The sequence below is a fragment of the Chelonia mydas genome, chromosome 2 (assembly GCF_015237465.2).
Source record: "Chelonia mydas isolate rCheMyd1 chromosome 2, rCheMyd1.pri.v2, whole genome shotgun sequence".
Lineage (NCBI taxonomy): Eukaryota > Metazoa > Chordata > Testudines > Cheloniidae > Chelonia > Chelonia mydas.
In genome coordinates, this window is record NC_057850.1 from 4,821,926 (window position 1) to 4,848,804 (window position 26,879).

At 46.1% G+C, this 26,879-nt stretch overlaps 1 protein-coding gene across 5 annotated transcripts in view; it reads left to right on the top strand.

The window, feature by feature from the left end:
* Positions 1 to 26,879, top strand: part of ZC3H3 (zinc finger CCCH-type containing 3) — a 340,425-nt gene that overhangs the window by 234,250 nt on the left and 79,296 nt on the right. For all 5 annotated transcript variants that reach the window (XR_006288332.1, XM_043538977.1, XM_043538978.1 and 2 more), the window contains one exon: positions 9,579 to 9,710. Coding sequence is in view for 4 of the 5 variants with exons in the window: in XM_043538977.1 (XP_043394912.1) it covers positions 9,579 to 9,710 (132 nt within the window). In the remaining variant the exon portion in view is untranslated. The remainder of the gene's footprint in view (positions 1 to 9,578; positions 9,711 to 26,879) is intronic.

Genomic DNA, 26,879 nt, shown 5'->3' on the forward strand with positions numbered 1-26,879 from the left:
ATACCTCCAAAGGTTTTAACCACCAGCCCCCCATGTGTAACCAGTGTTTGAAACAGAACCATTTTCGACAGCTCTCACCTTTGGATGCAGCTTACTTGTTTCTCTTTCGCTCTGGCTGTGGTTGATGGAGAGCTCCTAAGTTATCCTGAAGGCCACCTGACTCGCATTCTGAACTATTTGCCAAAGCGCCATGTGGGGCTTTTTGTGCATACAGCACTTATAAAGCAGTCTTTTACTCATCAGTATGTCAAATTGTATACAGTCTAGAGCAGGGGTTCTCAAACTGGGGGTCGGGACCCCTCAGGGGGTCGCATGGTTATTACATGGGTGGTTGTGAGCTGTCAGCCTCCACCCCAAACCCCACTTTGCCTCCAGCATTTATAATGGTGTTAAATATATAAACAAGTGTGTTTAATTTATAACGGGGGGGTCGCACTCAGAGGCTTGCTATGTGAAAGGGGTCATGAGTACAATAGTTTGAGAACCACTAGTCTAGAGAATGGAGATGGGGAACTTCTGTCCTCCCTGTCTCAGAACACAAGAAGAGATTTGATGACTTCAAAAGGTGGGGAATTCAGAACTCAGAAGCGATTTTTTTATACAGTGTGTAACTGGACTGTGGAAGGCATTGTTGAGACCAAGAACTTAACAAGATTCGGAAAGGGATTGGATGCTTATCTGGAGATCAATAACATCCATTGTTACGGTTAAAGCGAACAACCGTTCTGGAAGGATGTTACACTTCCTGCTTCAGAGCCTGACCCAATCTCCAAGTATTAGAGATCAGAAAGAGACCGAATGTGAGGGGAAGTTTATCCCACATTTGCTATTGCAGGGTCCTGACAGCTTCATTTGAAGTATCTGGTGCCGATTGCTATCAGAGACCAGGCAGTGGACTAGAGGGATCTGATCCCATCAGGCAGTGTATTAGCACTAGTGTATTGAGCAGAACTATACAGATCTGTAGTCATGCTTGTGTGTGTATATATCCTGCAGTGCCTAGCGGCATGTTGTGAAGGTAATTCTCATATCTAATCACACCGAAAATCTCTGCTACATGGTAAGCCTGCAGTTGTAACGTTTCTTAGCGCTTTCCCCCCTCCACTGCATGCCTGCCCTGACCGAGCGCTCGTCTCTGGGCTCTCAGGAGCACTGGGACAGTGAGGGTGAAAACCAGCAGCCACCTTATTCTTTTCTTTTCTTTTCTTTTCTTTTTTTAAGTGACTGTTGCAAGTGTTTCAGTGGAGTCCTGTGAACACCCCAGGGCAGCATTACTGAACATGTCCAATCTCAGAGAAACCCCTTCGGGTGAAACGGCTGGAAATGATCAGCCAGTTCCCCAGAGCCACTCTGTTCCCTCCACCCAATGTACACCCCCACCCAATCTTAACTGTGCCCCTAAAATAACAGTTTGACCTTTTGCTGCCTGTTTGCACATATTAAAGGGCAAAGGTGAGAATCTCCCATTCCCAGAGCAGGTAACACACCTCCGTGCCATACAGTCCCTCACCTCCAGTCCGTGTGCCTCTCATCCACTGCCCACTTCCCCATTCCTGCCCCTCCACGTGTCCCCCTCTGTCCTGCCCACTCACCCCCAATGCCTGCCTTGAGTCAGAAGCAGGTCAGATTTTATTTCTAAACACAGGATAAAATTATTGGACCTTTCTGGGTAGAGATGTGAAAATAGCTTGGGATGATGCTGTGTGGGCTCCAGGCTGCAGGAATGGGGTGGTGGGTGGGGGACGGGAAAAGAGAGAAAATACTGCATGGTCACTTTAAGATGCACACAATTCCGTGCAGGGCATTTTCCCTGCCCTGGCCTACTGAGAATCAGAACCTGGGCCGTCTTCAACCTGGCCCAACCTCCCCTCCCCCAGCAGCAACATAAAGCTTAAGCTGTGTCAGCTGGGAAAGTCCACAGTACTTACCTTACCCAGTCTCTTCCTCCTGGCTTCCTGACCACTTCCTCATCTTTCCGTGCTCCCCTCCCCTCCATCAGCATCCCTCTATTTCCTGTACAGGCCTGCCGTAGCCATCTCAGTTCCAGACAGCACTGGAGCTGGCTTATTCTCTCTGACCCCAGGGAAGGGACTGTGTCCTGTGTTCTTACAGATCCCAGCACAACCGGGCCCTGATCCTGAGCAGGGCTTTCGGGGGCCACCACAATCTAAAGCTTAAATGATGCTTAAAGTTAAGCATGTACCTAAGTGCCATCCTGAACGATGACGCTTTCCTGATTCAGGGCCTTAATATGCCCCTGGCCAAAGTCCTGTCCCTTTGTGTCTTCGTGCAGGGTGTCACAAACTCTTCCCTCCCCTCCTACTCCTGAGTGCTGGGCAGCTGGCATTTTTTGATTTAGAAATAAATAGTATTCAGGTGTTAGAGAGCGGAATGACTTGAAAGGGAGTTTGTGTGAGAAAAGGTGGCAAGATCATTCCCACAGAATAGTGCCCTGATAGAAGAACAGATTTGTAGGCTTCTGTTGGACTTTGTCCACCACCTGTAGGTTTCCTTTACTTGGGGTAGTTTACCCACCTGTGTTAGCAAAGCCTTCTCTACACCCAGAAGCAGTAACTGTCATAGCAGTGAGCCTTGGACATAGAGGAGTATCCAGCATGCAGGGTTTCCTGTACATCTGAAAAACCAATATTGTAAGTACATTTCCAGAAATGTCCATTGTGCTACCAAAGGGGGAAAGTGACTGTCCCCAGCATTAGTCTCCCTTAAACGGTTCAAAGGTCGCTGGTTGCCATCTTGTAGTTGGTGTGGGCTGGAAGAGAAACAGCCTTCTTTGCTGAGTTCAGAGCCCATTCACTGTGATTTATGGCTGCAGGGAGCAGGCTCCCCAAAGCAAGAGGCGACTCCGGCATTCACTTCTGTAGCTTCCTGTTAACCTGTGTGATTACTAGCAAAGGTGATGTTAGCCTCATTTATCAAATACAAACCCAAAGAAAGAGACAGGTGAATTCATTCAGCAAAGGAAGGAAAGTGGTTTTCTACTGCTTGGAGGCTTTGCTATAACCAGGCAGGGCAAATTCCACTTGCTCTTCAAATGAGCAATTTTGGGTGGTTATTTATTGTTTTAACTGTTGGAGCTGAGCTTTTGTTTGTTGATAATATGACTTTCTCTTGGCATTGTTAACTTCCAAGCAGGGTGTGGGTGAAGAGGTATTAGTCTCTATCCATATCAGATCAGGGGTTGATCACTGGGCAGATTCTTCTAGAGTAATTTGCCAGGAAATCAGTGTAAATCATCCTAAATTGTAGGGTAATAAGATTCTTTCCCCCTTGCCCCCCCCCCCCCCCCCCCCCCATCAGTCCACCCCTAAATGTCTGTGCTCTGAACATACACAACACTTGCTGGTACCCTCTGAAGCTGGATTGCTTGGTAAGCTTCTTCATAGTCATACCCTGCTTTAGCCAGCAGTTCCAGCCTTTACAGCTGTTTGTCTTGCCCTCTCCTGCGGGGATGGTGGTCCTCCAGCGCCCTTACAGAAAAGTACAGAGCCTCAGACAGGCTGGTGTATACCCAGTTTAGATTGTGCTGCTTAAATCATCTGTTTGCAGTGCCACTACATCCATTTTCCATCTTCACATGTTAAAGCCTCGCCTCGCCTCCCCGTTGTGCCACGTAGTTTGCGACTCTTACTGGTAGGCATTCATGGCTATTATAAAGAAATCACTAACCACTCTCAGCCACTGATGCTCCCAAATGCACCTAACCCACCAGCTCACATGGGGTAGTACGTCTCCTCTGATGCTTCCCCTTAGCATGAGTGAGCGTAAGAGCACAAGGACGAGGGCAGGTAATGTGGTTTACTGTAACTCAGGCTTGTCAGTGCTCCAAAATATCTGTCATTAATATTCATACGCAGGAGCGTGTGTCCGTAGAGGGAGCATGCCCTGGCGTTGTCTGTGCACAGAAGGTGTTTTTAACATGCCCAGTACTCTCGTGTTTGAGCACATGGATTTTATATCTCATTCTACCTCTATCTGCGTAAAGCTCACGTGGCTTTGCAGGAGAACAGGTGCACAAATCCAGGCTGCTTAAGCCCTTGAAAATCCACCAGTTTAGCAAACTGAGCGGAGCATTCCTTTATCTGCTGACATCTCCGGTGGCAGCTCTAGGTCAGCTTGTTCAGCGGATGCTGCTGTGCGTTGTAAGGAAGCGCCCGTTGGTCCTTTGCTGCAGCTGACCGGCTAGTCAATGGAAAAGTTACTGCAGCTTGGAACCCCCTAGTGGAACGTGCACATGGGCACGATATTCTCGGGACAGTGGAGCAGTTGCTCTGCTTGTATCCTTCATGTGGAAGGAGCTGTTCTGTTGAAAGCACCTTAGCGCATTGTTGGTTGTTTACCAGATAAGAAGCAGTCTAATGGCTGGGAATGGTGCATGGGATTTTGCAACTATTCCCTTTATTTTACTCTGATTTACCTTTTGTTTTTCTGAGTGGGAGCGAGAAGCTCAGGGCCCCACCAGAGGAGCCTTGCTCATTTTCACATGAGCCGTTGTCCCGTATTCGTCTGAGGTAACGTGAAATCTCCTTGGGGGCCTTACCCAGCGGTGGAAGAATGGGCTAGTGGTTAGGGCATGGGGCTGGGATTCAGGGTACCTGGGTTCAGTCTGTGGCTCTGGCACAGACTTCCTGTGTGACCTGGGGCAAATCACTTCATCTGCTTTATGCCTCTGTTCCCCCTCTGTAAAAGGGGGGCAACCTTCTGTACCCCAGAGGGGTGTAGCAAAAGTTGCTCCATTAATTATTGTGAGATGCTCTGATAATACGGCCGCAGAAATACCTAGAGAGTTAATTAGACCCTCTTTGCTGACTCGTCGTGTGGTGCACAGTGACAGGCCTCTGCAGAACAAATAACCAGAACCATTTTTATTAACCTTCTGCTCAAAATTTGTCCAGCCCTTTGTGCCTCATGGTGGGCAGGTGTGACACTTCAGGTCTATCCAGGGCTGGGAGGCGCATCACTACCACCTGCCCTTAGCGTGCGGAAGCCTTGTCTGTGCCTGCCTGTCAGGGGTCAACTCTCCAGCTCCACTAGCCACGGGCAATACAAGCACTCCCCTGTAGGCCTCACCAGCCCTGCCCTCTCTCTACTGGTTAGCAATTGGTGCACACCAACCTCTGAGCATCTCCCTGGAGCATCCAGCCCCTGGTGTGCTAGACCCTCACAGTGTTCACAGATTTGCTGCTTCAAAAGAAACAGTGCACCCCAGCTCACCAGTTCCACCTCAGATCACCGCTCCGCTTAACATGCAGCCCTTAGATATGTTTGTGATGGGTTGGACCCCCCACCCCGTCTGGGATGCCACCTGATATACTGGGGTTTCACTGAGCCTGCCTGCTCCACTAGCCTGGGCTCCCTCCCTGTTTTGCTGAATCAGGCTCTGCAGCCTCTGGACAGACGGACGGGGACACACACACACACTCACTCTCACACGCTCTCTCTCTCTGTCTCTCTCTCTCTGAGAAGACTCAGCTAGGAAATTGCCCAGCACTCAAGTGAAGCTTCCCTCTGGAAAGTACACCCAAAATAATAATGTCTTACGCCTTAGAGAAATCTATACACCGTAAGCTCATAAATTTGCCCACTCCCTCAATAAGAAGGAAGATATGCACAACTTCTTCCCCCTGCCCCATTATAAATTGCACAAACTGGCTTTTATAATAAACAAAAACAAGTTTATTAACTACAACAGGCAGATTTTACATGATTATAAGGGATAGTAGACAGAACAAAGCAGATTACTAGCAAATAAAACAAACCACTCATACTAAGCTTAAGATCTTAGAGACTGGTTTCAAGAAGTAATTTCTCACCCTAAATGTTGCTTTTGGGCAGGATGCAGAAATTTTTGAAGGTTAGCTACCCTGCTTGCAACTTAAATCTTCAGACACCATATTCACAGACCAGATCCCTTTTCCAGCCTGGGCTCAACTCTCCCACCCCCATGTCTTTGTTTCTCAGATCTTTCCAGCTGTCATCCTGGGTGGGGATTCAGTGAAGAGTGAACCAAGATCAACTTACTTCCCATCCTTAAATAGGATTTACATAAGGTGGGAACCTTTTGTTTCCCAGTCTTGACACCCCCCACCCCCAGTGGAAAATCACTAGAAGTCCAAGATGGTGTTTAGTACCAGGTGACATGACCACCTGACCTTGTAGTGTCAAAACAAAGTACCAGCTTCTCAGGAAGGAGAAAGATTAGTATCTTCAGAGTCTTATGGTTTCTTCCTAATGGCCCATCAAGGCTGATAGCCTGCTGTCTGTTGGGTGCTTCCCAAGTACACACACAGTTGTAATGATTACATAGTCAATATTCCTAACTTTAGATACAGAAATGATACATGCATACAAACTGGATAATCACATTCAGTAAGTCATAACCTTTCCAATGATATCTCTCATGATCCATCTTGCATAAAACATATCTAATTTATTTCATATTCATATCATAACTATGTTTCTATGAAAAATATGGAGCGTAACATCACAATGTTTATAGTGAAAACAGGTATACGTTTATTTAGCAAAGCACAGAGATTCAAGTGATACCAAGTAGACGTACTGGAAACAAATGGCTACATATGAAGTAAAATCATAACACACATTCTATAACCTAGATTTAGTTAACTAGCTACTCTCATGTCTTATAGAATAGTGCTCACCCTAAGTCCTTGCAGCCTTTTACAGCCAGGCTTGGTACAGATCCTTCTTCCGTGAGACAGACACACGGACAGCATGCCTCCTAAGTGAAGAACCCAACGTGTTCCTCTGCATCTCAAGATATACAAGTCCCATCCTTTGTCTTCATTCATAAACAGGGCACCTCCCTCCCCCACTGTTTTGTTTCCTCCTATAGATTTTCTCTCTTGTAGATTTCACAACTTATTGACTGGCACCTGGCTCAGTATGCAGATAGTCCTCCACTGGGAGGCAGATAATACACATATGACCAGACAGGGAGATCGGTGTCTGGCATCTCCTGCCGGAAAGGAACCTGTCCGAGATATGTCACCTCCTGGTGACGGGCCTTGACTCCATGATAGATAATTTTCATGATAAATACATAACTTCTAAAATCGTATCCGTACGTACATTTTGCAATGAGTATAATGGGCTACTGGCTCTCGGTAGAGACCTTTCTTGCCACCCTTTGGTGAACTATTATGTATATATCAGACCGAGGGGATCCCCTTTGAGGAGCAGGCATCCAGAACAAAGCCAGTTTGGTCAAGAGTGGATCTGAAACTGGTGTCGTGTTGTGGTGCTGTGTGGAGAAGCAGGCCTTGCCTCTTCCTGATGATTTAGGGAGAACAGTAAGTGTGACTGAATGGGTTTGAGAATGGAGGTTAGAGAGAGGCTAGGACTTGGGCAGAGGCATGCTGCTGTTACAACAGCTTTTCCCCTTGAGGAACTTGAAAAGAATCAGCATTTTTCTCCCTAATAGAGCTTCAAAACTCTGTTGTGAGCAATTTGGAAATTCACGTTGAGTTTCGGGTTCATTAGCTGCCAGCTCCAAAGCATGTACATATTCAAAGCTGTCTAATATGGAGGCCCCGCACCAGTGCCTTGAATTAATGTTATTGTTATTTGCGTGGACGTAGTGGGGTGCAAACAAGGTTAATTGAAATGAGAATGTGGCTTCCTCTTGATAATGGTTCAGGCTTGACAGCTAGGAGGAGTTTATTTTTGTATAAGAGCCGGCTTTATTATCCCTTTTTATTAGAGCTAATTTGGGTTCTATATCAAAAACTACATTAAAGGAATCATTTATGGTCACACCACCACCAACAAAAAAGATAGCCCTAGAGCCTTGTCCTTTATGTTAATGTCTGCAGTTAAAAGACAATTAAAAATAAACTCTTCCCTTTTGTTTTCTTTCCTTTATGCTTCCCCACCCCCACACCCCTCTGTGTTTCTCACTCAAATGAGCCCATTTAGTGAGAACCCTAATCTGTCCTTCAGGGAAATGGACTTTTCCATAGAACATCAGCTGCAGTTATTGCAGAATTGTAAATATTGGGTTGGGGATGTTTGAACCTGCAGGACTAAGATGATACCCGTGATTCAACTGAGGGATTGATATGCTGCCGTGCAGTAAGTAAATTTCGCATTTAGGTGAGCTGTGTGTGGGGGGTGGGGGCGGGGGTGATCAGGAATGAAGAGCAAAGCACGGGTGGGAGAACAAATGGACCATAACAGCAGCTTCGGAAACTGCACGTTGCTATCTGCGAATAGGGGATCGGCACAGATCCAAAGGGCTAAATTCTCTTCTGGGCAAAAGCCCAGATTTGTAACAGGCTAGTCAGTTTTGGAAGTTACATGCAGTAGCCGGTAGAGAAAAATCTGAAATATCACAGCAGGCTGGTAATTTGTTTTTAATTATAACAGCTGGCTGAAGGTAAAGTTTGTGGTTTGAGGCATGACCATAAGGATCCTTGATTTCTCACTGTTTCACTTTGCTTGTAGTATTGCAAAATGACTGGAAATAGTGACTTCTGGAATGTGTATTCTGTCTAGAGCTGCCTGCAGATCTAAGGCACCGGTTGTCTGACACACTTGTATATCATTGCAGAATGAGAGAGAGCCCCAGGGAAAGAATCAGACCAGTCCTTTTCCTTTCACTCTCCCCCATGGCATTCTGCTCCATGGTCACCTTTTAAAGTAAAGAAACATACACAATAGTGGTTATCCTCTTCCTTTTCTAGCCAAGACAGAGACTTCCAGTGGCCTAGGTCACCCCAGGTCGCACACCTAGGGAAAACCGTTCTGAAATCTGGGTTTGAAGCGAGACAGTTGCTGGTGAAAGAAAAATTAAAAATGTGTTAGAAGAGTGATTCTCAACCTTCTCCATCCTGAGACCCCTTGATGGGGCCCTTTCCTGTCTAGCCAAGCCCCTCGTTCCTGATCAAGGTGAGACGCCTCTGGTTCAACCCTCTGGGGGTCATGACCCTTGGGTTGAGAACCTCTGTATAGGACCAACCTGTCTGAGGTTCCTGAAGTTCCATCTCCAGGGAATGCCGGACTCAGTGCGTCCTGAAAATGAAGTTTAAGCCACGGACACTGAGACTTCTGCTCAAAAACATTGAAAGTGAAAGAATCTGGAGAGCAGCAACCTGCCTCTCTCCAATTCAAGGTTACTCAGGAGCTTTGGCAGCTTTATGGTGGGAAAGGAAGCTCAATCTGACACGGAGCCTGTGCCAGTAAGGCCCCACCAGTGACGTTTGAGTTTATTAGCGACTCCCCCATCACTTCACTGTGTTGTAAAGTGGCACTTTTCACCACGATTGAAATTTCATTAATTCCCCCCCATTCTGAGCTAGCCTGAAGGATGCTAAAGCAGTGTGTTTGCCCCCTGCATGTATACACTGGGACCATGTAATGTCAGAGAGTTCTGTTGCAAGAGACCGATAGAAGATCTAAAAATACCCCTGGGATCAGTGGCTGGCAAAAGGCATCTCTTTATTTTATGCGTGTCATGGTTTTATTTCAGTTCTGGGTTTTGGAATGGCTCCTAATCTACGTGGGAGGGGCAATAGTTTGATCATCTTCTACCCTTACAGATGCCAGTGTGCTCATACTTCCTGAAAGGAATCTGCAACAACAGTGACTGTCCCTACAGCCATGTCTACGTGTCCAGGAAAGCCGAAGTGTGCCAGGATTTCCTCAAAGGCTACTGCCCCCTGGGCAAAAAGGTAAATAGGTGACTAGCTCTCAGTGCCTCTTTCTCGGTTTCAGTTGACTGCCGTGATTGATACGTGGCTGCTGAGCCCCTGCAGGAGGGAAGGTAGGTGTATTGGTAACCCACAAGCTGTTTTTCACATTGGTTATGATGCCGAGGGGAGCAGTAGAGCTGAAAGCTGTGGAACACCTGGACATGATGAACAGCAGTCCTGTGCATTTCAAAAGGTTTATGGGCAGAAGGGCTTTGTCTCCTTACACACGAAGAAAAGAAGCAAAGGGGCTGCAGCGTGGTGCCATTGACGTATTCTCCTATCAGATCCCCCTGGGCGGGGTTCTGCAAAACTTCCAACACTTAGGGCTGTTTGTTGTCGGTGGTGTAGTATTACCGTTGCACCTAAGGGCCCAGCTGAGATCGGTGCTGCACTGTGCAAGGTGCTGTACGTATAGTAAGAGACCGTCCCTGCCCTGAAGAGCTGACAATCTCAGTAGATAAAACAGACAAGGGGTGGGAGAAAGGGAGGTTTTATTCCTTCGGTTACAGACAGGGAACCTAGGCATAGAGGTTCTGTGTGACTCGCCAAGGGCACCACAGGAGGTCTGTGGCAGAGGTGAGGACTGAAGCTCTGTCTCTTTGAGGCCACCCTTCCTCACTGAAAACTCAGTGTTGTGAAACATCATAGAACCTGGGAAATTTAACTTGCATTTCTAGCTATCTGTCTGCCAGTTTTGTCCTGGTGGCCAAAGCCATCCTATCCGGATGCCTCCCATGTTAATCAGATTGACATAGTGAGGTCCCTAAGGGGCATCATAGATATCTAGAGTGAATGTGCAAAGCTGTCCCCAAGCTTCTGACACTTCAGCTGATGACCCTATGCGTAGACCCTATGCATGGTCATCCTACAGAGAGACATGGAGAAGTCTCAGAAACTTCTGTCTAAAAAGGAGTGATTTGGGCATCATGCAATAGAAATAAAAGTTGAGCTTGGTCTGACATCTTTCCACTCTGAGACTTTCCACGGTGTCTCTGTGCTGCTTAAGGAGTATGCTACCCACAGGTCCAAAGTCTGCTTAATTTCTCAGTTACATAGAGCCTGCATCACATCTGTTCTCCACATGCTGTCCTTGGCAAGGCTGTGAAGATTTGCTTGGTAAAGCCAGAGCATAGCAGAAATGCCTGGCTTTGGGGATGGAAGTTGAGCTCCTCCCAAAACCTGCTCAAAGGGCTGGACTGGAGACGGTGTGAGTCAGTGAGATGCCCCGTCTGGTCTTCAGGGAAACCTGTGCTCGCAGGCAATGCACAGGAGAGTTCTGTGCCTGAATAGCTCCTCTTCACCCAAATTGTGCTGTTGGTTAGAATAGTCACCAGGAACTTCGGCTACTTCACAGTGTTACAGAGCTTTCTTTTCTTTGTGGACGTTACGTGGCTTGATTGAACGAAGTGAAAAAGGCAGTCAGTATTTCCCTTTCCCCACTGTGCCAAGACACATGGCTTTACATTTTTTTCTTGTACCATAGTTCTGTTCATTCTGCTGCTGCTTTGGATAAAAGCTGCAGTGATTTTCAGTGGGGTCTTTGCAATTACATGGCTCAGTTACACAAATCACTTTTTAAAAGGCATCTTACCTTGGCCTCCACTTTGTGCTAGCAAATAACCGAGTCCAATTTCGCAGGTGCTTGTGAAGCGCCATCAATGACACTGTATTTACTGTGTTAATTGCAGGCACGGATGCGGACACGAATACTTTTAACTTATGTTATTTGCAAATGAATTTGCACCTGCAAAATCGTATCAGCAGCTATTTACAGATGCAAAAATAGAAAGGAATTTAAGTCAGGTCTCTAGTATGAGAGTGACAGTGTAAAACTAACTAATTATTGTTAACAAAGTAATAATTATAAGATCATTCACAAATGCACGTGATCTTCAGTCTTACCTAAAGGTCTGCACTTTGATACATTTTGATTAATGGAAATAGAAATTAAAAATCAATCAGCGGACGCTGCAGAAAATAAAATGGTTGTGATAGAAGTGTCACAATTGAATGTGTGAATTTTAAACAGGGTGATCAAAGCTTTCTGAATAAGCTGTGATAAAACCAGTGAGCTCAGTATTCAATCCTCTGGAAGTTTAAAGTCTCCTGCCAGATAAGGGCTCTTATAGTCTAGGGCAGTGGTTCCCAAACTAGGGGCACCGCTTGTTCAGGGAAAGCCCCTGGCGGGCCGGTTTGTTTACCGGCCGTATCCGCAGGTTTGGCCGATTGTGGCTCCCACTGGCCGCGGTTTGCTGCTCCAGGCCAATGGGGGCTGCGGGAAGGGCGGCCGGCACATCCATCAGCATGCACCGATTCCCGCAGCCCCCATTGGCCCGGAGCGGTGAACCACAGCCAGTGGGAGCCACGATTGGCCGAACCTGCGGACACGGCGGGTAAACAAACTGGCTCAGCCCGCCAGGGGCTTTCCCTGAACAAGTGGCATCCCTAGTTTGAGAACCACTGGTCTAGGGGATCCCAAACGTTTCCGTAGTCTAACCCACTCTGCAATAGAGAGCATCTCTCGTGGACTCCAGCTCCTCCCATCCAACATCTCATAGGCCAGTGCCCACTTCCCGTCATCATCACATAATTTGTAAGAGACTCCCTCCCCTCTGATCCCATAACATTCCTCAGGCAACTTCTGCAGTTGTGGGATATTAATATCAGGGAAATATTGAATATGTCTATAATGCTCTTAAAGTGATATAGCAGCTGAAAATAAGGCAAGCCAGTACCATGTGACCAGCTAGGACTCTGAATAACTCATGGTCCATGGACCATGGCTTGGGAAGTACTGAAATAGACCAACATTCTCTCACACATTCTGTAACTATAAGGTATTAATTTGTTAAAAGGTTGTAGACTTCAAACTGATGCCACATTGAGGTAACATCATATCTGTGTGATCAAGAGATTCCTGTTTTCAGATTTCATTTTCAACATGGCTCACGGGTTTCCCGTTGGGTATTTAGCACTTTGGCCTGGAGGGGGCAGACAAACAAGGATGGACACTTGGACTCAAATAAGACCAGACCTGATCATTTGTCCAGAACTTGCCCCAAGCTGTTTTTGAAGTTCAGAATTATTCAGGGAACATCTTCCGTTTAGAATTTGGTATGCTTGTTTCTGCACTTGTTAGCTTCAGCTGGGACATGAAGTAGAAATACTGACATGCTAAGAGAAGAGGTCGTTTCTATGGTATTTCTGTCCTTGAAATTCTGATGAGAGCCTGATCTTGTGAAATTTCCAGCTGCATTTCTAGACCATAGATTTGCCACAGTTTGGGGAAACTTGAACCTCTGAACTATTTGAGGTTCAATGTTCGTTAGACGGAAAACAAATGTGTATTTCTGAGAGAGCCCTCTCATTTAGAACGTTGCCTGTGGCTGTTGAAGATTTGTTGGCGGGGAAAGGCAGGTTGGTTGTAAGGTGTCTCAATTCCTTTCCCTTCCATTCAGTCATATTGCTTGTCAAACAGGCGCTTTGTGGGATTGGAGAAATTTTCACAAGCTCCAGCCTTGTAGAACACTGCAGGGTGCCTCCCGCAGTACTAAACCCTTATGGCTTTCTAACTCAAGAGCTAGATGTATGGGTATCTGCTAGAGATCGCCTTTCTTTGTTTAAGGTTCCCTTCAATCTACTCGCATTAATTCTGTGGGCTTTGCTTCACCTTTTAATATAACTGTTTCCCTTTCACTTCCCATCTCTTACAGTTGTGGGGAGCAAGGATATGAACCGACATTTCTCGTCCTCTCATTCTCACCTCAGACCCTTTTAGGCAAGACCATGCTTTCCAAGGATGTTCTCATGTGAGAGCCCTCCCTGCTTCGGAAGCAGGAAGTCATAGTTCATAAAGAATTGGGCAGTTAATTTGCAAACAGAATAAACAATGTCTGGCTGGAAATGGCACAGATTTTGAAATACATCCAGCCCCCGCGTTGTTAAGCCCTTTCACTCTGAACCTGAACCGTTTGCCCGTTCTGTTGTAGCTTAAGCTACTGCGGTGGGTTTTCTGACAGTCCATTTCACCACTGTCTGCATTATGTCATTCTGTCCTGTAAAATCCTATGCTTATTCAGTTAGCTTCTGTTCGTCTAGGCTGCCAAGAAAAGTCCTCTACTCCTGTCCATGAAATTTCCCCATAATAATTAGGACATATTTTGTGAGCCTTTGGTAGAGAAAAGATGTCAGATAAGTGCCTCCAAAAGGGCTTTTTCTCCTGCCACGGCTGCTTTCGCTCATGAAAAAGGAGGTGTATGTGCTGTCAGGTATGATGTTCAGGGAGAAGCCACCTCTCCCAGTTAGAGAACCTGGACACCAGATTTAAACCTGACAGGAACTTTGTAAACAGTGCTTTGCACTGGCTCTTCGACTGAAAAACAAACGACTAATGAGGTGGTAATTTGTTGATATTGGATCTTCCAAACCTCAGGGCGCCAGCTCAGTAGGGTGACATTTTATTGAATTTCATAGGTACACATGGATACATGTTTGCCTAGGCACGGCTTTACACGCTTCTTGGTCTTAGAGGTTTTTCTCCCTGACATTTTAGGCTACTGTCCATTGGGGACTTAGCCATTGTACACTTGAGCATCTGCTGCTCTGCAGTGGAGCCTGAGGAGGCCTGTTTCATGTTTCCTGCCCCTTGGTCGAGGTTACAGCTCTCTCAGACAAGGCCACAATCCAGAGATTTGCTGCTCTGCTCTGAGATTGTTGTTTCTGCAGAAGTGGAGTCCAGCCCGACAGGGACGAAGGCTCCAGTAGATTTTCTCACAGGGCATAACCCCATACCTGTGGTTGTGGGTTTCTCTCTTGAGTGTGGGTAGAGAGACATTTTGTTGTTGGGAGTAGAGAGGCAGAGTTGGACCAACAGGTTCTCAGATCCTACAGTGAGGGGAGGGAGCCATTTAAGTACCTGTGTGGCCATCTATTTCCCCAGTAATGGAGCAGGCTCATGCACTGTCACACAGACCATGTGGCGGTTCGACTGTGACATAGGATTGTACCTGACGGATTTGCTAAAGCAGCATGAAATATACAGATTCCATAAGAGAGATAACTGCAAAGCAAGAACCATCAAAAGGGAGGAAGAAAAGCCAAAAGGAAAAGCTATAAAGTGAGCAGAATATCAGCAGCAGAGGAGAAAAATGCTAATAAATTAACCTTTTGCCTAATTACATTTTGTGGCAGTACAGGAGGGGGACTGGGCAAAGAGTAAATGTAAATAAAGTAATCTGGCAATCTCCCTCCAAACGCAGTACTAGCCATCCAGGCACTGTGTGTACAATTATTTTAAAATATTCCAATTTAAATGAAAATATAAAAGAGATATTTAGAATATTTATTCTATTAGTAAAAGTGCTTACCGCGTCACTTTTGGAGTGTCAGAAAAGCATTCTCCTACAGATGATGGATAGCAGCCTGTAATTATATATGGGGGGGAAGTTGCTGAGCATGCCATATTTAACTGGAGAGGAGTAATACCAGCTTGGGCCATTGAGGGTTAATTTTATTCTCTAAATAATATAAAAAGTGCTGAGTCTGTTTCTTTTGCTCGAAGAAGAAAGTCCTCAAATGGACCCGAGAGAGTTTATAATCTTCTACTGAATCAAGTACAAATGTTAACCTTGCTTCATAAAATGATGGCTTGTTAAAGATGCGCAGTCCCTTTTCTTTTGAATAATTTAGGACGGGAGTAAATCGCTTCTCATTCTGTGTCCGAGATGCAGCATCGCCCAGCCGTCTGCAATTTTACCTGTAAAAGGACAAGGCAAGGAAGTGGAGTTGGAGTTGATGTAGCATCATGTAAAAATAAACTTTAAAAAGGGTTTTCAGTGATTAGAAAATTAGCTGTTTGGGTAGTGCGGTTCTAAGCGGCTTCTCCTGCTCTTCCCTGCAGCCATGTGTACTGCACAGTGTTCCACTGAAGAAGTTCCACTTCTGATTTTTATGAGATGCCCATAAAAATGTCCATTCTTATTTATACTGTACTGCACGTTGTTTCCAGTGTCTCGTCATAAGTACTTCTCAGAATTTCTTCCAGAACACTCAGGATGATAAGCTCAGCTTTTGCTCATCTCCCAGGTTATAGCTTTGGGCCGCACACAGCGCACACGTGTATGAGCTTTTAATGAAAATTATGCCAGTTGTTTTACAGTACCTGTGCACTGTGACTTAAACAGCAACTGCTAAGAAATGAGATGGGATGAGGGAGCCCTAATCTTTCTTTCCCAAATTGCCAACATGTTTTCCCCTTTGTAGTAGTGTAACTTGTTGAGGTTAGAAGTCATCTGATCTGTTGAAGATGGAACAATTCTTATACAAATGTACACACCAGTCCTTAATAAGCCTTATACGCACCATTAATAATGTACAGGATGGAATTAGTAGTGAGTCTAGAACCTGGATCTCGGTGTCCTAACCAATTGCTCTGTCCTGGAGTTAACAAAGCAAAGGCATTAAGTCACGGTGGTGGAAAGACCCATGCTAGGGTATACATGTAACTTACTAAAGGGGAGCACAGAAACAAATATTGTGGTGGCTAAGCAGTCGGGGCAATATAATTGTACATACTTTTCTCTTCTGATTTCATGTGATAGGCAGGGGTGCTGGAACAATTTGTATAGTGGGCTTGCTGAGAGCCATTGAACCAAACTGTGAAGCCTGTATTTGATGGAAACCACTTCAAGTCAGGGGGTGCTATCGCACCCTCAGAAGCCCTAGTTCCAGCACCTATGGTGAGAGGAGCTCTTATATCTGATAGTACAATCAGCTGTAAACACGATGCTATATGTATCTTAACTATACGCTTTGAGATATTATTGAGACCCTCTCCATATTACCCTCTGTACCACCTTAGAAACTAGACCTCCTCTCTCCATGCCCCATCATGATAGCTGGCATCAGCTGAGTGATTCTTAGAGGTGTGCTCTTGAGAACTGGAGACCAGAGTCTGTATTTACCGGCCTTCTCAGCATGGCAAAAGCCATATCTTTTCGGTCAGCTACTTGTTTGACTATGGGTCATAGCTGCAGGAGGGTTTCCCTATGACAGGTTTCTGTGAAGCAGGGGGTTGGAGGTTGAGTGCTATTTCTCTCTATTGGGAACAATTAAATTAAACACAAAAGCAAGAAGCCAGATGCCAGAGTGCTGGGTGCCTGAAAATAATGGACTACGGTGAAGTTCTGCTAAGTCCTGATAGAGTGAAATGCCATTCAGAGCAGAATGCCAGTCTGTCAGTGTATTGCTTTGTGTAGAATGGACTCGGGAGAAAAGGTATGGTGACTGGAATAAAAAATATTGCACATGCATGTGTTTGAGGTCTTAAATCAAATCTTCATAGACAGACCTCAACACCCATGCTAAGCCCAGTTGACTTCAGTGAGACTCTACATGGGTGTAAATCAGGCTGAAGGATCAGGAACTAATGGGGGTCATGATAACAAAACATCATGAAAGCTTCTGTGGTCACTTCTGAGTTGTGTGCGGTTGCAAAAACAAATAGAAAAGGCTAGACGTTATAACTGACATGCATACAGAGAGCAGTTTTCGGGAATGATGGACTCAACATGGCTTTCCATGGGTCAGCCTGAAGGGAGAGTCTTTATTGGCTCGTGTGGTTACAAATGGTGAGTCTGTTAGGGCTGGGACTAGAACTCAGGAGTCTTAATTCCAAGTTCTCTAATCATTAAGCACCACACCCTCCTGTTCACTTTTCTTACTCTTTACTAGGCTTGGGGAATGAAGCTAGATTGATAACTTTCACTTCCTGTTTCTAGTCCATCTTACTTCCTGAATCCCATATACTAGCATGAGGCGACTGTATAAATTTGCCACACAGCAAGGGAATGTTGAAATTTAAAAATACAAATAGTATGAATTGAATTTTTGAAGTCATGAAAAAATGTCTAGTCATATAAAGTTTTGTAAAGCACTTCTTCTACCCTTAGAAACGTTGGCACTGAGCACAGGTCCGTATAATAGTAAAACGAACCCTCTCATTCTGGTGGCTGAAGGCAGTTATAGCTAAAACTGATCTGTGTATGTGACATGTGTAAGTACCGTAGTGCATGGTTCAGTGTGTGAATACTGATGTGTGTGTTGGCTTCATAAGAGCAGAAATGAATTTGTAAAACGTGTTGCCAGCTCTCACGATTTTATTGCAAATATTGCAGTATGTTGTGTGTTACTTAAAGCCCCAGCTCCTGTGAATATGTGAGAATCTAAGTTCCCTTTAAAAAAAAAAAAACCACCCCTGAAGTTTCTAGTCTTCGTAATTGTACAGAAAAATTTGAAAACATGAACCCTACAGGCTCAAACACTAGAAGGCAAATACAAAGAAGCCAGATTATTAAAAAAAAAAAAAAAAAAAAAAAACCAGCCTCATAAGTCAATCTCATGATTTTGTGGGGCCCTCTTATGATTTTTGAATGGTTGAGGTTGGCACTATGGCATCCGTTTGCTGCCATCCCTTCAGATGCATGTTCGTTCACTCTGCGTGCATCCTTCCTGAAATGTCTGCGTGCCTGCTGCCAAGCTTGGTGCTAAGCACAGTTGTGTGGCTAGACCGTGGAAACACTGGGTCTTCCTTTCTCTGTTTCCACACATGCCAGAATAAGTCTGTAATGTGGGGATAGAAGGGAATGACCGCTCTTTCTCACAGTTTGACACCCCCCCCCCATCCCGTAAAAAGCTAATTTACTCTCTGGGTAAACTATAGGGGGGTGGGCAAGAGTATGCAGATTGCTGGCTCCTGCTGGGGGTCTTGTACCAGTTCCAGCAGGGGTCTAATAGGTTTCTGCAATCCTACTTTAAACTGCCACTGTACCAGAGTCAGTACTCGTTTCCTTCCCTTGCTCCCCCCAGGACATGTGAAAAATAACTGAAATATGAGGCCTGTACTGTGTGGTCTTCCCTTCCATCTCTGCCTCTCATCTGTCACGGACAGTTTGCTGATAAAGTGCAGAAAGGTCAAAGTCTGCACAGCAGCTTAGTGGAGAGATTGTCTTGTGGATCCTTCCTGCCCACTCACCTCTGCAAATCTCCACCATTCACCATTGTGCGGATCACACACACACATCTCCCAGCCCATTCATGATTGTATAACTGCAGTCCTCATGTAACGCTATTGACAATTGTCCACCCTTGATACATGTACAAGGGCAGTTACTGCCATTCCAACCAGTTGTCATATACTTGGGAGTAAACCTCAACTGTAGCCTGACATATCAGCCTCCTCTGGAATACCTGAAAGTGGAGATCTCCTTCTGTACAGCCTTGATACGAAAACTATCAAGAACCGCCCAGCAAGCAGACCCTTCGGTCTTTCACACATCTGTATTGGCCCTGCTGTTTGCTCCAGCTGTGGCTGCTCTGTGGTTTGGGGCGCAGTTGCCGCATTCAGTTTGTTGACACAGCTGAATTTGGCAACCTGTATTATTAGTGGCTCCTTGAATTCTACACCAACCTCCAGTTTGTATGTGCTAGCTCCCAGAACTCCTCCAGACCTTTGAGGAGATGCAATTACTGTTAAATCTGCCTGGAGAGCTGTGACAGATGGAACCAACCTGCCACATTTCCTGTTGACCAATGCCGCATTCTTGGACAGGAAACAACATGCAGTGCCAGCTCGTAGATCTGCTCATATTCAAGGGAGGAATCCCACTCCTGCGGACAGAGGTGGGACACCATGGATGAGCTCTCCACCCCTTTGCTACAGCAGCTCATGTAGTCCTAGACAAGTGCGCTTCTTGCACTTCTGGCCCTTTCCCATGCATAGACAATCAGCCGTTCCAAGGAGCTGAAAACAGCCATTGTATAGATTGGAAGCATCCCTGGGAAAGAGTCTAACCCACTAAGTACATTCAGGAGTCCATCACTGCACTGCCTCCTTGTCCACTTAATTGTCGATCCTCAACCAGGCTCAACGGGCTCTGGCTCTTCCGAAGTTGCCACGACTATGCACTGGATTGGCCCAGTTTCCTCTCCATGCTGCTCCTATGGTGCAGCATTGCAGGCAATAACTCACATGGTGGCAGAGTGCCCAACTCGACATCTGGAGAGTGGATTACAACACCTAGCCTCCCTTGATACAGAGGCTGGCCTCTGGTTATGGAACCTGGACATCGAGCCTTGAAGTCTGCATGCAAGAAAAAGAATGTAACACTCACCAACTCCCTTACTCCAGGATTTGAGGATTTCCAGTGAGCTGCTCCTGGCAATTAGCACCATGTGAATCCACATCTGGACTGGAACTTTTTATGATGTGATAACGTTCCATGGTAACCTCTCTGCCATGGTTCACATTCTCTCCCATCATCAGGAATGTGCTGGCTTTCGCTGGCTCTCAGGAACATTGGAATTGCAACATCGCACCAGAGTTGATCCATCCAGTCATATATTGTCTCTATGACAGTTGCTTCTACCCAGTGCTTCAGAGAAAAATGACAGGGGAGCAGGAAACAATTGTTCCATGATCCCTTGACACGCTCAGGGCTGGAAAAGACCTCACAGGGCATGTCCAATCCATTGCATGTCATTCCTCAGAGATTTTCAAGCTATAGTCCGTATGTCATTCAGTCTGAACTTCATTGTGAAACTGCTTCTGTCTCAATGGAGAAGAGTCCATCACTCTGCAGGCAGAGATGCTTTCTGCTAGATACAGCCTGATCCCGGGCTTTCTTTAGAGTTTCCAGAGACTGTTTTAACGAAAGAAGCCAAAAGTCCTTCCCTGAGTGGTTTTGTGGGTTGTTGCATGTCAATTCAGCCATGATCAACCTGGGCACTGAGATGAGACCCAGATGAGAGAGGGCAGGAAACACACAGGGAACAGCTCAATGAGCTGGAGAGCTGAGAGCAGGAGGGCTGCAGACCACAAGGCTAATAAATGTATTAATAAAGGTACCCGAGGGAATAAGCAGCTCACATGCTGGTAAAGATCAATAAGAAGTGAGGCATAGCTAAAAAGCCAGAATAGTCGCTGCTTAATGCTGTCCCTTCATTACATCATAACCAAGCACCCTTGTTGCCTATATGTAGGCTTAGGGGTTGGGTGGGGAGGTTGCCACAAGAAGACCTCTCTCTTGAGAATATTAGCCAGTGGTGAAGGTGTGTGAAAGGCCCTGCTCTTCACCCACCCCCTCTGGGCGCCACCTAATCTCTTTATGAACATTTCTGTTGATAGGGCCTGAAAGCCTTCCCTCGGCAGCCGTTCTGGTGGAAGTGTGAATGTACAGGCTGTCCCATTATCTGAGCCCTTGACATGAACGTCTTCCTGGCCTCCAGCTCGAGTCTTGCATGTCAGGTTATGGCAGGCTAGTCAGGACGTCGGTATCCACTGCTGCCACTCCAGCAGGCACCATTATTATTCTAGCCTCGCATTGCTCTACATGCCTGGCACTGTGCAGCCATAGAGAGAGACTCCAGCCTTGATCAGAGGAACGTGCAGTCTACATTAAAACCAGACCGCGCTGTTCCAACAGATCTGTCTTAGGTGTTTATGGAGTGCTAGTCACTGTAGTGGTTAGATGCTGGTTTGTATGCTACATATACTGAGAACCATATCCTCAGCTGGTGTAAATCGGCATGGAAGGAACTATACTTACTTACACACGCCGAGGGTCTGGTCCTGCATGACTAATCTTAAGTGATATGTTTATAAATGTGTGTGTCTATGGACGAATGTGGCTGAGGTGAAAGTAACTCAGGACACTTACCGGTATGGCTCTGGCCCCCGGCAGGGGCAGGGCCATGAGCAGAAGGGGTGGAGTCCTTCCAGGCCGCCTGGCTTGCGCTGCCCGGGGCTCCCATGGCGATTTTAACGGGCCCGGGGCCCTGGACGCTGCTGCTGCGGTAGCAGCGTCCGGAGCCCTGGGCGCTTTTAAATCACCGGCCCCAGGGCAGCTGCTCCCTTTGCCGCTCCCCCCCACCCGCCTGTCGGCAGCCAAGGTGGGGGACAGGGGCAGGGATGTTAAAGCGCTGCAGGGTCCTTTGGCAAAGGACTGATGTTCCTGCCCCTTTTGCCTTCCGTGTCAGCAGCCCTGCTGGTATGCACCCTTCCAGCAGGGCCACCGACGGGGGGGAAGGGGCAACGACGTCAATGCTTTAAGGACCATGCTTTGCTGTGGCAGCGCTTTGAGGATCCTATAGGGCTGGGAGTTTGGATCCTGGGTGGTGCTTTTCTGTGGTCAGTCACCCCACCCCCCCACAGCACATCAGAGCAAAGACAAGTGGGTTAAATTTTGTCTCCCTCAACTGCTGCATTTGTAGAGCTGTTTTTATTAAGTAAGCTCTTCCCTGCCCCCTCCCACACCCCCACATGGTGTAGGTTAGCAAGTGTGGTGCATTAAATACCTATCTTCATATTGTTTTCATCAGCTGCTTTGAAGCCTGTGGGTGCGTTGTTCCCCGTCTGGAACTGCTAAACACTGAGACATGGTGAGATTAAACAGCCAGGCTACTGTGAAAACGCACGGGGAAGTACATTGGAATACATCATGGTGAAGTGGAGATCTGTGCGCTTTGTTGTTTGCTAGCTGCCCTTTCTGTCCAGAACAATAACGCTGTTTAAAATAGATTGCCACTGCTCACAGGTACTATTGGCAGAGCCAACCCTGAGGCCTGCCTGCAATTTCCACTGTGGTAGAAGATCCTAACTGGCAAACCGTGCTGGAGTTTGATGGAAATCTCCGAGCTCGTTCTTTCTTGCACCGGGCCTGTCTGGTAACTCTGTGCTGTCACACTAAACACAGGTTTGATTTCCATTGTGACCAGCAGAGACTGGAAGTATAGGGGTGAGACCCTGAGATAGTCAGAGGGCAGTGGAATAGCAAAGCTACTGCAAGTTGGTATTGAAATGCATTGGCAGAGCTGTATAAAGTGTCCAGGACAAAAGTAGTCTGAGTTCTGGCTGTCTGGATTGAGGCAGACCAGCTTGATAGACAAATGCAGCTCTTTGAAGCTTTTTATGCAGTCAGGTAACTTTAGGGCTTGGAAACCATACCTTGATTTACAGTACACCAGAAAAGTCCACAATCACCTTTTTAAAAAGGTCTAGTTTGAGTTTAGATCAGAGGCCAGCTACAAATGTTGGCATTTAAATTTAGAAATGTTGGGTTCTGAAAGGAGTCACCCAAGTGATGTGTCTCAAATTCCTAAACAGGATTTTGTTTACATAAAACTATAACAAATCACCATTGGCCGATAAAGTTTAGTTAACCAGTTCTTCCTAATTAGTCTGTTCAGGGAACTGCCGCTTCTAAAGAAAACCGTTGACATCCCCAGACGCAATGTTTTATGGTTTAGCAGCAAACTGCTTTATTCTCTGCACACAATTTCAATAGGTGACTTTCATTGTGGCTCAAACCTCATTCTCTTTTGTATCCATCTAGTTCCATTAAGTCTTAGCACAGTTTTCCTGTTTTATTGGAAATTTCAGAATCTTAATAACGTTTATCAGATGCATCTAACACACTAAATTTAAAATCGCTCCACTTCCAGGAAAATCAGCCCTTGCTTAATTAACTGCAACTACCAGTAATATGTCTTGACGGTGAATTTTTAAACAAATAACCACTGTTTGGCTCAAGATGGAGCACTGCATGCTGGGAACTCCAGTCTCTCTGGGCAGCATGATGAAGATGGTTGTGGGTTACATTGTCCCACCCCATTTTGATGTCCTCTGCTGTCAGCTAACTGGAAGCATTGTCTCTCTTTGGTCATTGTATTATAACTGTCAGCCAACAACGTTGTTGGATAGCGCTCCATTAGTATAAATTTCCTTTGTATTCACTCATCATTTCTGTGGCTTGCAGGTATTCCACTCTGTTCTATAATTTGTTGAGATTCCACAAGCTAAGCAGTGCTGTGCTTTATCATCATCTTCAATGGGAGATCATCAAGGAACAGCCATGTTCTTCAGGAAGTTGTGTTCCTTTTTCAATAGGTGGCTTTCCTTCCTCTGCATCGGTTCTGAGTTAATTCCTTAGCTTGCTGCTAGCACGCGCTCTGCTCCTGGCAGAGATCTTTTTCTTGAGACATAAAGCCAAGGCCCTGAGCATGTGTGCTCATTTAAGATCCCATGGTACTTTTTTGCAAGAACAGAGGAGTTCCTGGCCAAATTCCAGCTCTAATTACATTCTCCATCCCTAATTTCCTCCTGCAGTTTCATTTGGATACATTATTTTTCACTTCCTGTCCTAAAGTATTGTTATTGTTGGGCTCTGTTACACATCTGTCATATTCCATCTTGGAGATGGGTGAAGTCATCCCCATCTATTCCAAGAGCATCGGGAGACCTGTCTAATTATTGTTGGTAAAGCACTTTGAGATGCTTGGATGGTAGAAACTCCACAGGTATAATGAATAACAATGAATTACTATTAATTAATAAGCTGCTAATTAGAAATCTGTTTTAAATAATTGGTGGCTGCTGTTTCTTGCTGTTCTCTTTTACCACCAACTCTGATGACCCTTGTGGTGGTGTGCACCATTTAGGGTGACCAGACAGCAAATGTGAAAAATCCGGACAGGGGGTGGCAGGTAATAGGAGCATAAATAAGAAAAAGAGCCGAAAATCGGGACTGCCCCTATAAAATCAGGACATCTGGTCCACCTGGCACCATTCCTGATCGTCCCCACCCCCTGGAAGGCTATGCCAGCCCTAAGATCTCTGCCCCTGCCCTTTTGGTTAATGGGAAAGCTAGAGCTCTTCCCCTCCTCTCACCCTCTGCTATTTTAGAAGTAGGAGCATGCTCCCTAGCAGCAGAAGCCAGAGCTCTTCCCAGGAACTGTTTGCTTTCCCAGATGTTGTAGTTACTTCAGAGGGCTCTGACTGAGGCTTCAGGGTTTGGATGTGTTGGTAAAGTGGTAAGGAAAGTGCACCTGACTTTGCAGCAAGAGACGATGTAAGACCACCGTCTGATGTCTTGCTCCAGGTTAGTGCAAGCATTTTGACAGGCTGTGGCTTAGAGTCACAAACAAAACAATTGGGGAATGTGTTGGCTCTGTGTGTGTGTGTGTGTGTGTGCGCGCGCGCGTGCAAATATGCTTCCCTTAGGGAAGAGTTTGTGCTGTATATGTGGGACTACTTGACTTCCTGCTGGTGTGGGGATGGCAGTCATGTTCCTTTCCCTGTGGCACTTGGGATACTTGATGAGACCATAAACCTTAACTATCTAGTGAATCATTTGGCACATCCCTTTACGTTACACCTGCACCAGCTGTGGATCAACGTGCAACTGGGGATCAGTGAGGAGACTAGCTTTCCTGTAGGATCTTGCTGCCACTTACACCAAGAGGTTTGTAGATCTCTGGGCTGTAGCCTGGACTTCCTTAGTTGAAGTTCTTGCTAGCAGGTATGTCAGAGCTACCTAAAGCCGTGATGCTGAATTATGCCAAATTCAATTGAAAATAAGTCCCTTGGTGCTTGCGTATTACATGGGGCGTCTGAAGTGCTATTGTTGTTGTTAATGCAACAAGTCTTAGCAAAGTGTGTGCACAAAGAGGATTAAGTGCGGAGCTTCACCTGAATTTTGTGTTTGAACTGTCTGCCTCTTTTGAACCCTGGTGGCTAGGCATTCTGGGATCCATACCTCTGCGAGTTGCCTTTTCTATGGAGGTAATCTCTGTGATACACTTCCACAAGAGCGATTAGAACTGTAGCCTTAAAGGATACGTCTGCACTGCAATGAAACATCTGTGGCGCCGAGTCTCAGAGCCCAGGTCATTTGACTCAGGCTCTTGAGGCTCAGGCTGCAGGGCTTAAAAAGAAGTGTCTTGGATGACTGACCCCCGTGCTAAGGGTGAAGAGCCATTTAAGATTCAAAATAATCCTTTTCCCACCTATACCCGGTGATGTTGTCTCAAGTTGAGGACTGTCGTCAGAAGTGTTGAACATGGCTATAGAGATGTTACTTACACACACGAAAAGAATTGCTCCTCATTGTAAACTCTCTGCATTATTTTCTTCCCCTTGTTATTTCTTTAGGCCTTTGTTCCACACTTTGGGTCTTGGAGGGCTGGACATTAGTTTGTGATACAGCCAGTATGACTGCTCAGAAAGTGTACTAAAAGTGATCTGGGAATGCTTTGTCATACTGGGACCATCTCTAGAAGCTTGGTACTTGTGCCTGGGGTGAGGGTGAATAATTAATTTACTGGGAGAGATTTAGAATCATAGAATCATAGAATATCAGGGTTGGAAGGGACCTCAGGAGGTCATCTAGTCCAACCCCCTGCTCAAAGCAGGACCAATCCCCAATCAAATCATCCCAGCCAGGACTTTGTCAAGCCTGACCTTAAAAACTTCCAAGGAAGGAGATTCTACCACCTCCCTAGGTAACGCATTCCAGTGTTTCACCACCCTCCTAGTGAAAAAGTTTTTCCTAATATCCAACCTAAACCTCCCCCACTGCAACTTGAGACCATTACTCCTTGTCCTGTCCTCTTCTACCACTGAGAATAGTCTAGAACCATCCTCTCTGGAACCACCTCTCAGGTAGTTGAAAGCAGCTATCAAATCCCCCCTCATTCTTCTCTTCTGCAGACTAAACAAGCCCAGTTCCCTCAGCCTCTCCTCATAAGTCATGTGTTCCAGACCCCTAATCATTTTTGTTGCCCTTCGCTGGACTCTCTCCAATTTATCCACGTCCTTCTTGTAGTGTGGGGCCCAAAACTGGACACAGTACTCCAGATGAGGCCTCACCAATGTCGAATAGAGGGGAACGATCACGTCCCTCTGTCTGCTCGCTATGCCCCTACTTATACATTCCAAAATGCCATTGGCCTTCTTGGCAACAAGGGCACACTGCTGACTCATATCCAGCTTCTCGTCCACTGTAACCCCTAGGTCCTTTTCCGCAGAACTGCTGCCTAGCCATTCGGTCCCTGGTCTGTAGCTGTGCATTGGGTTCTTCCGTCCTAAGTGCAGGACCCTGCACTTATCCTTATTGAACCTCATCAGGTTTCTTTTGGCCCAATCCTCCAATTTGTCTAGGTCCCTCTGTATCCTATCCCTGCCCTCCAGCGTATCTACCACTCCTCCCAGTTTAGTATCATCTGCAAATTTGCTGAGAGTGCAATCCACACCATCCTCCAGATCATTTATGAAGATATTGAACAAAACCGGCCCCAGGACCGACCCCTGGGGCA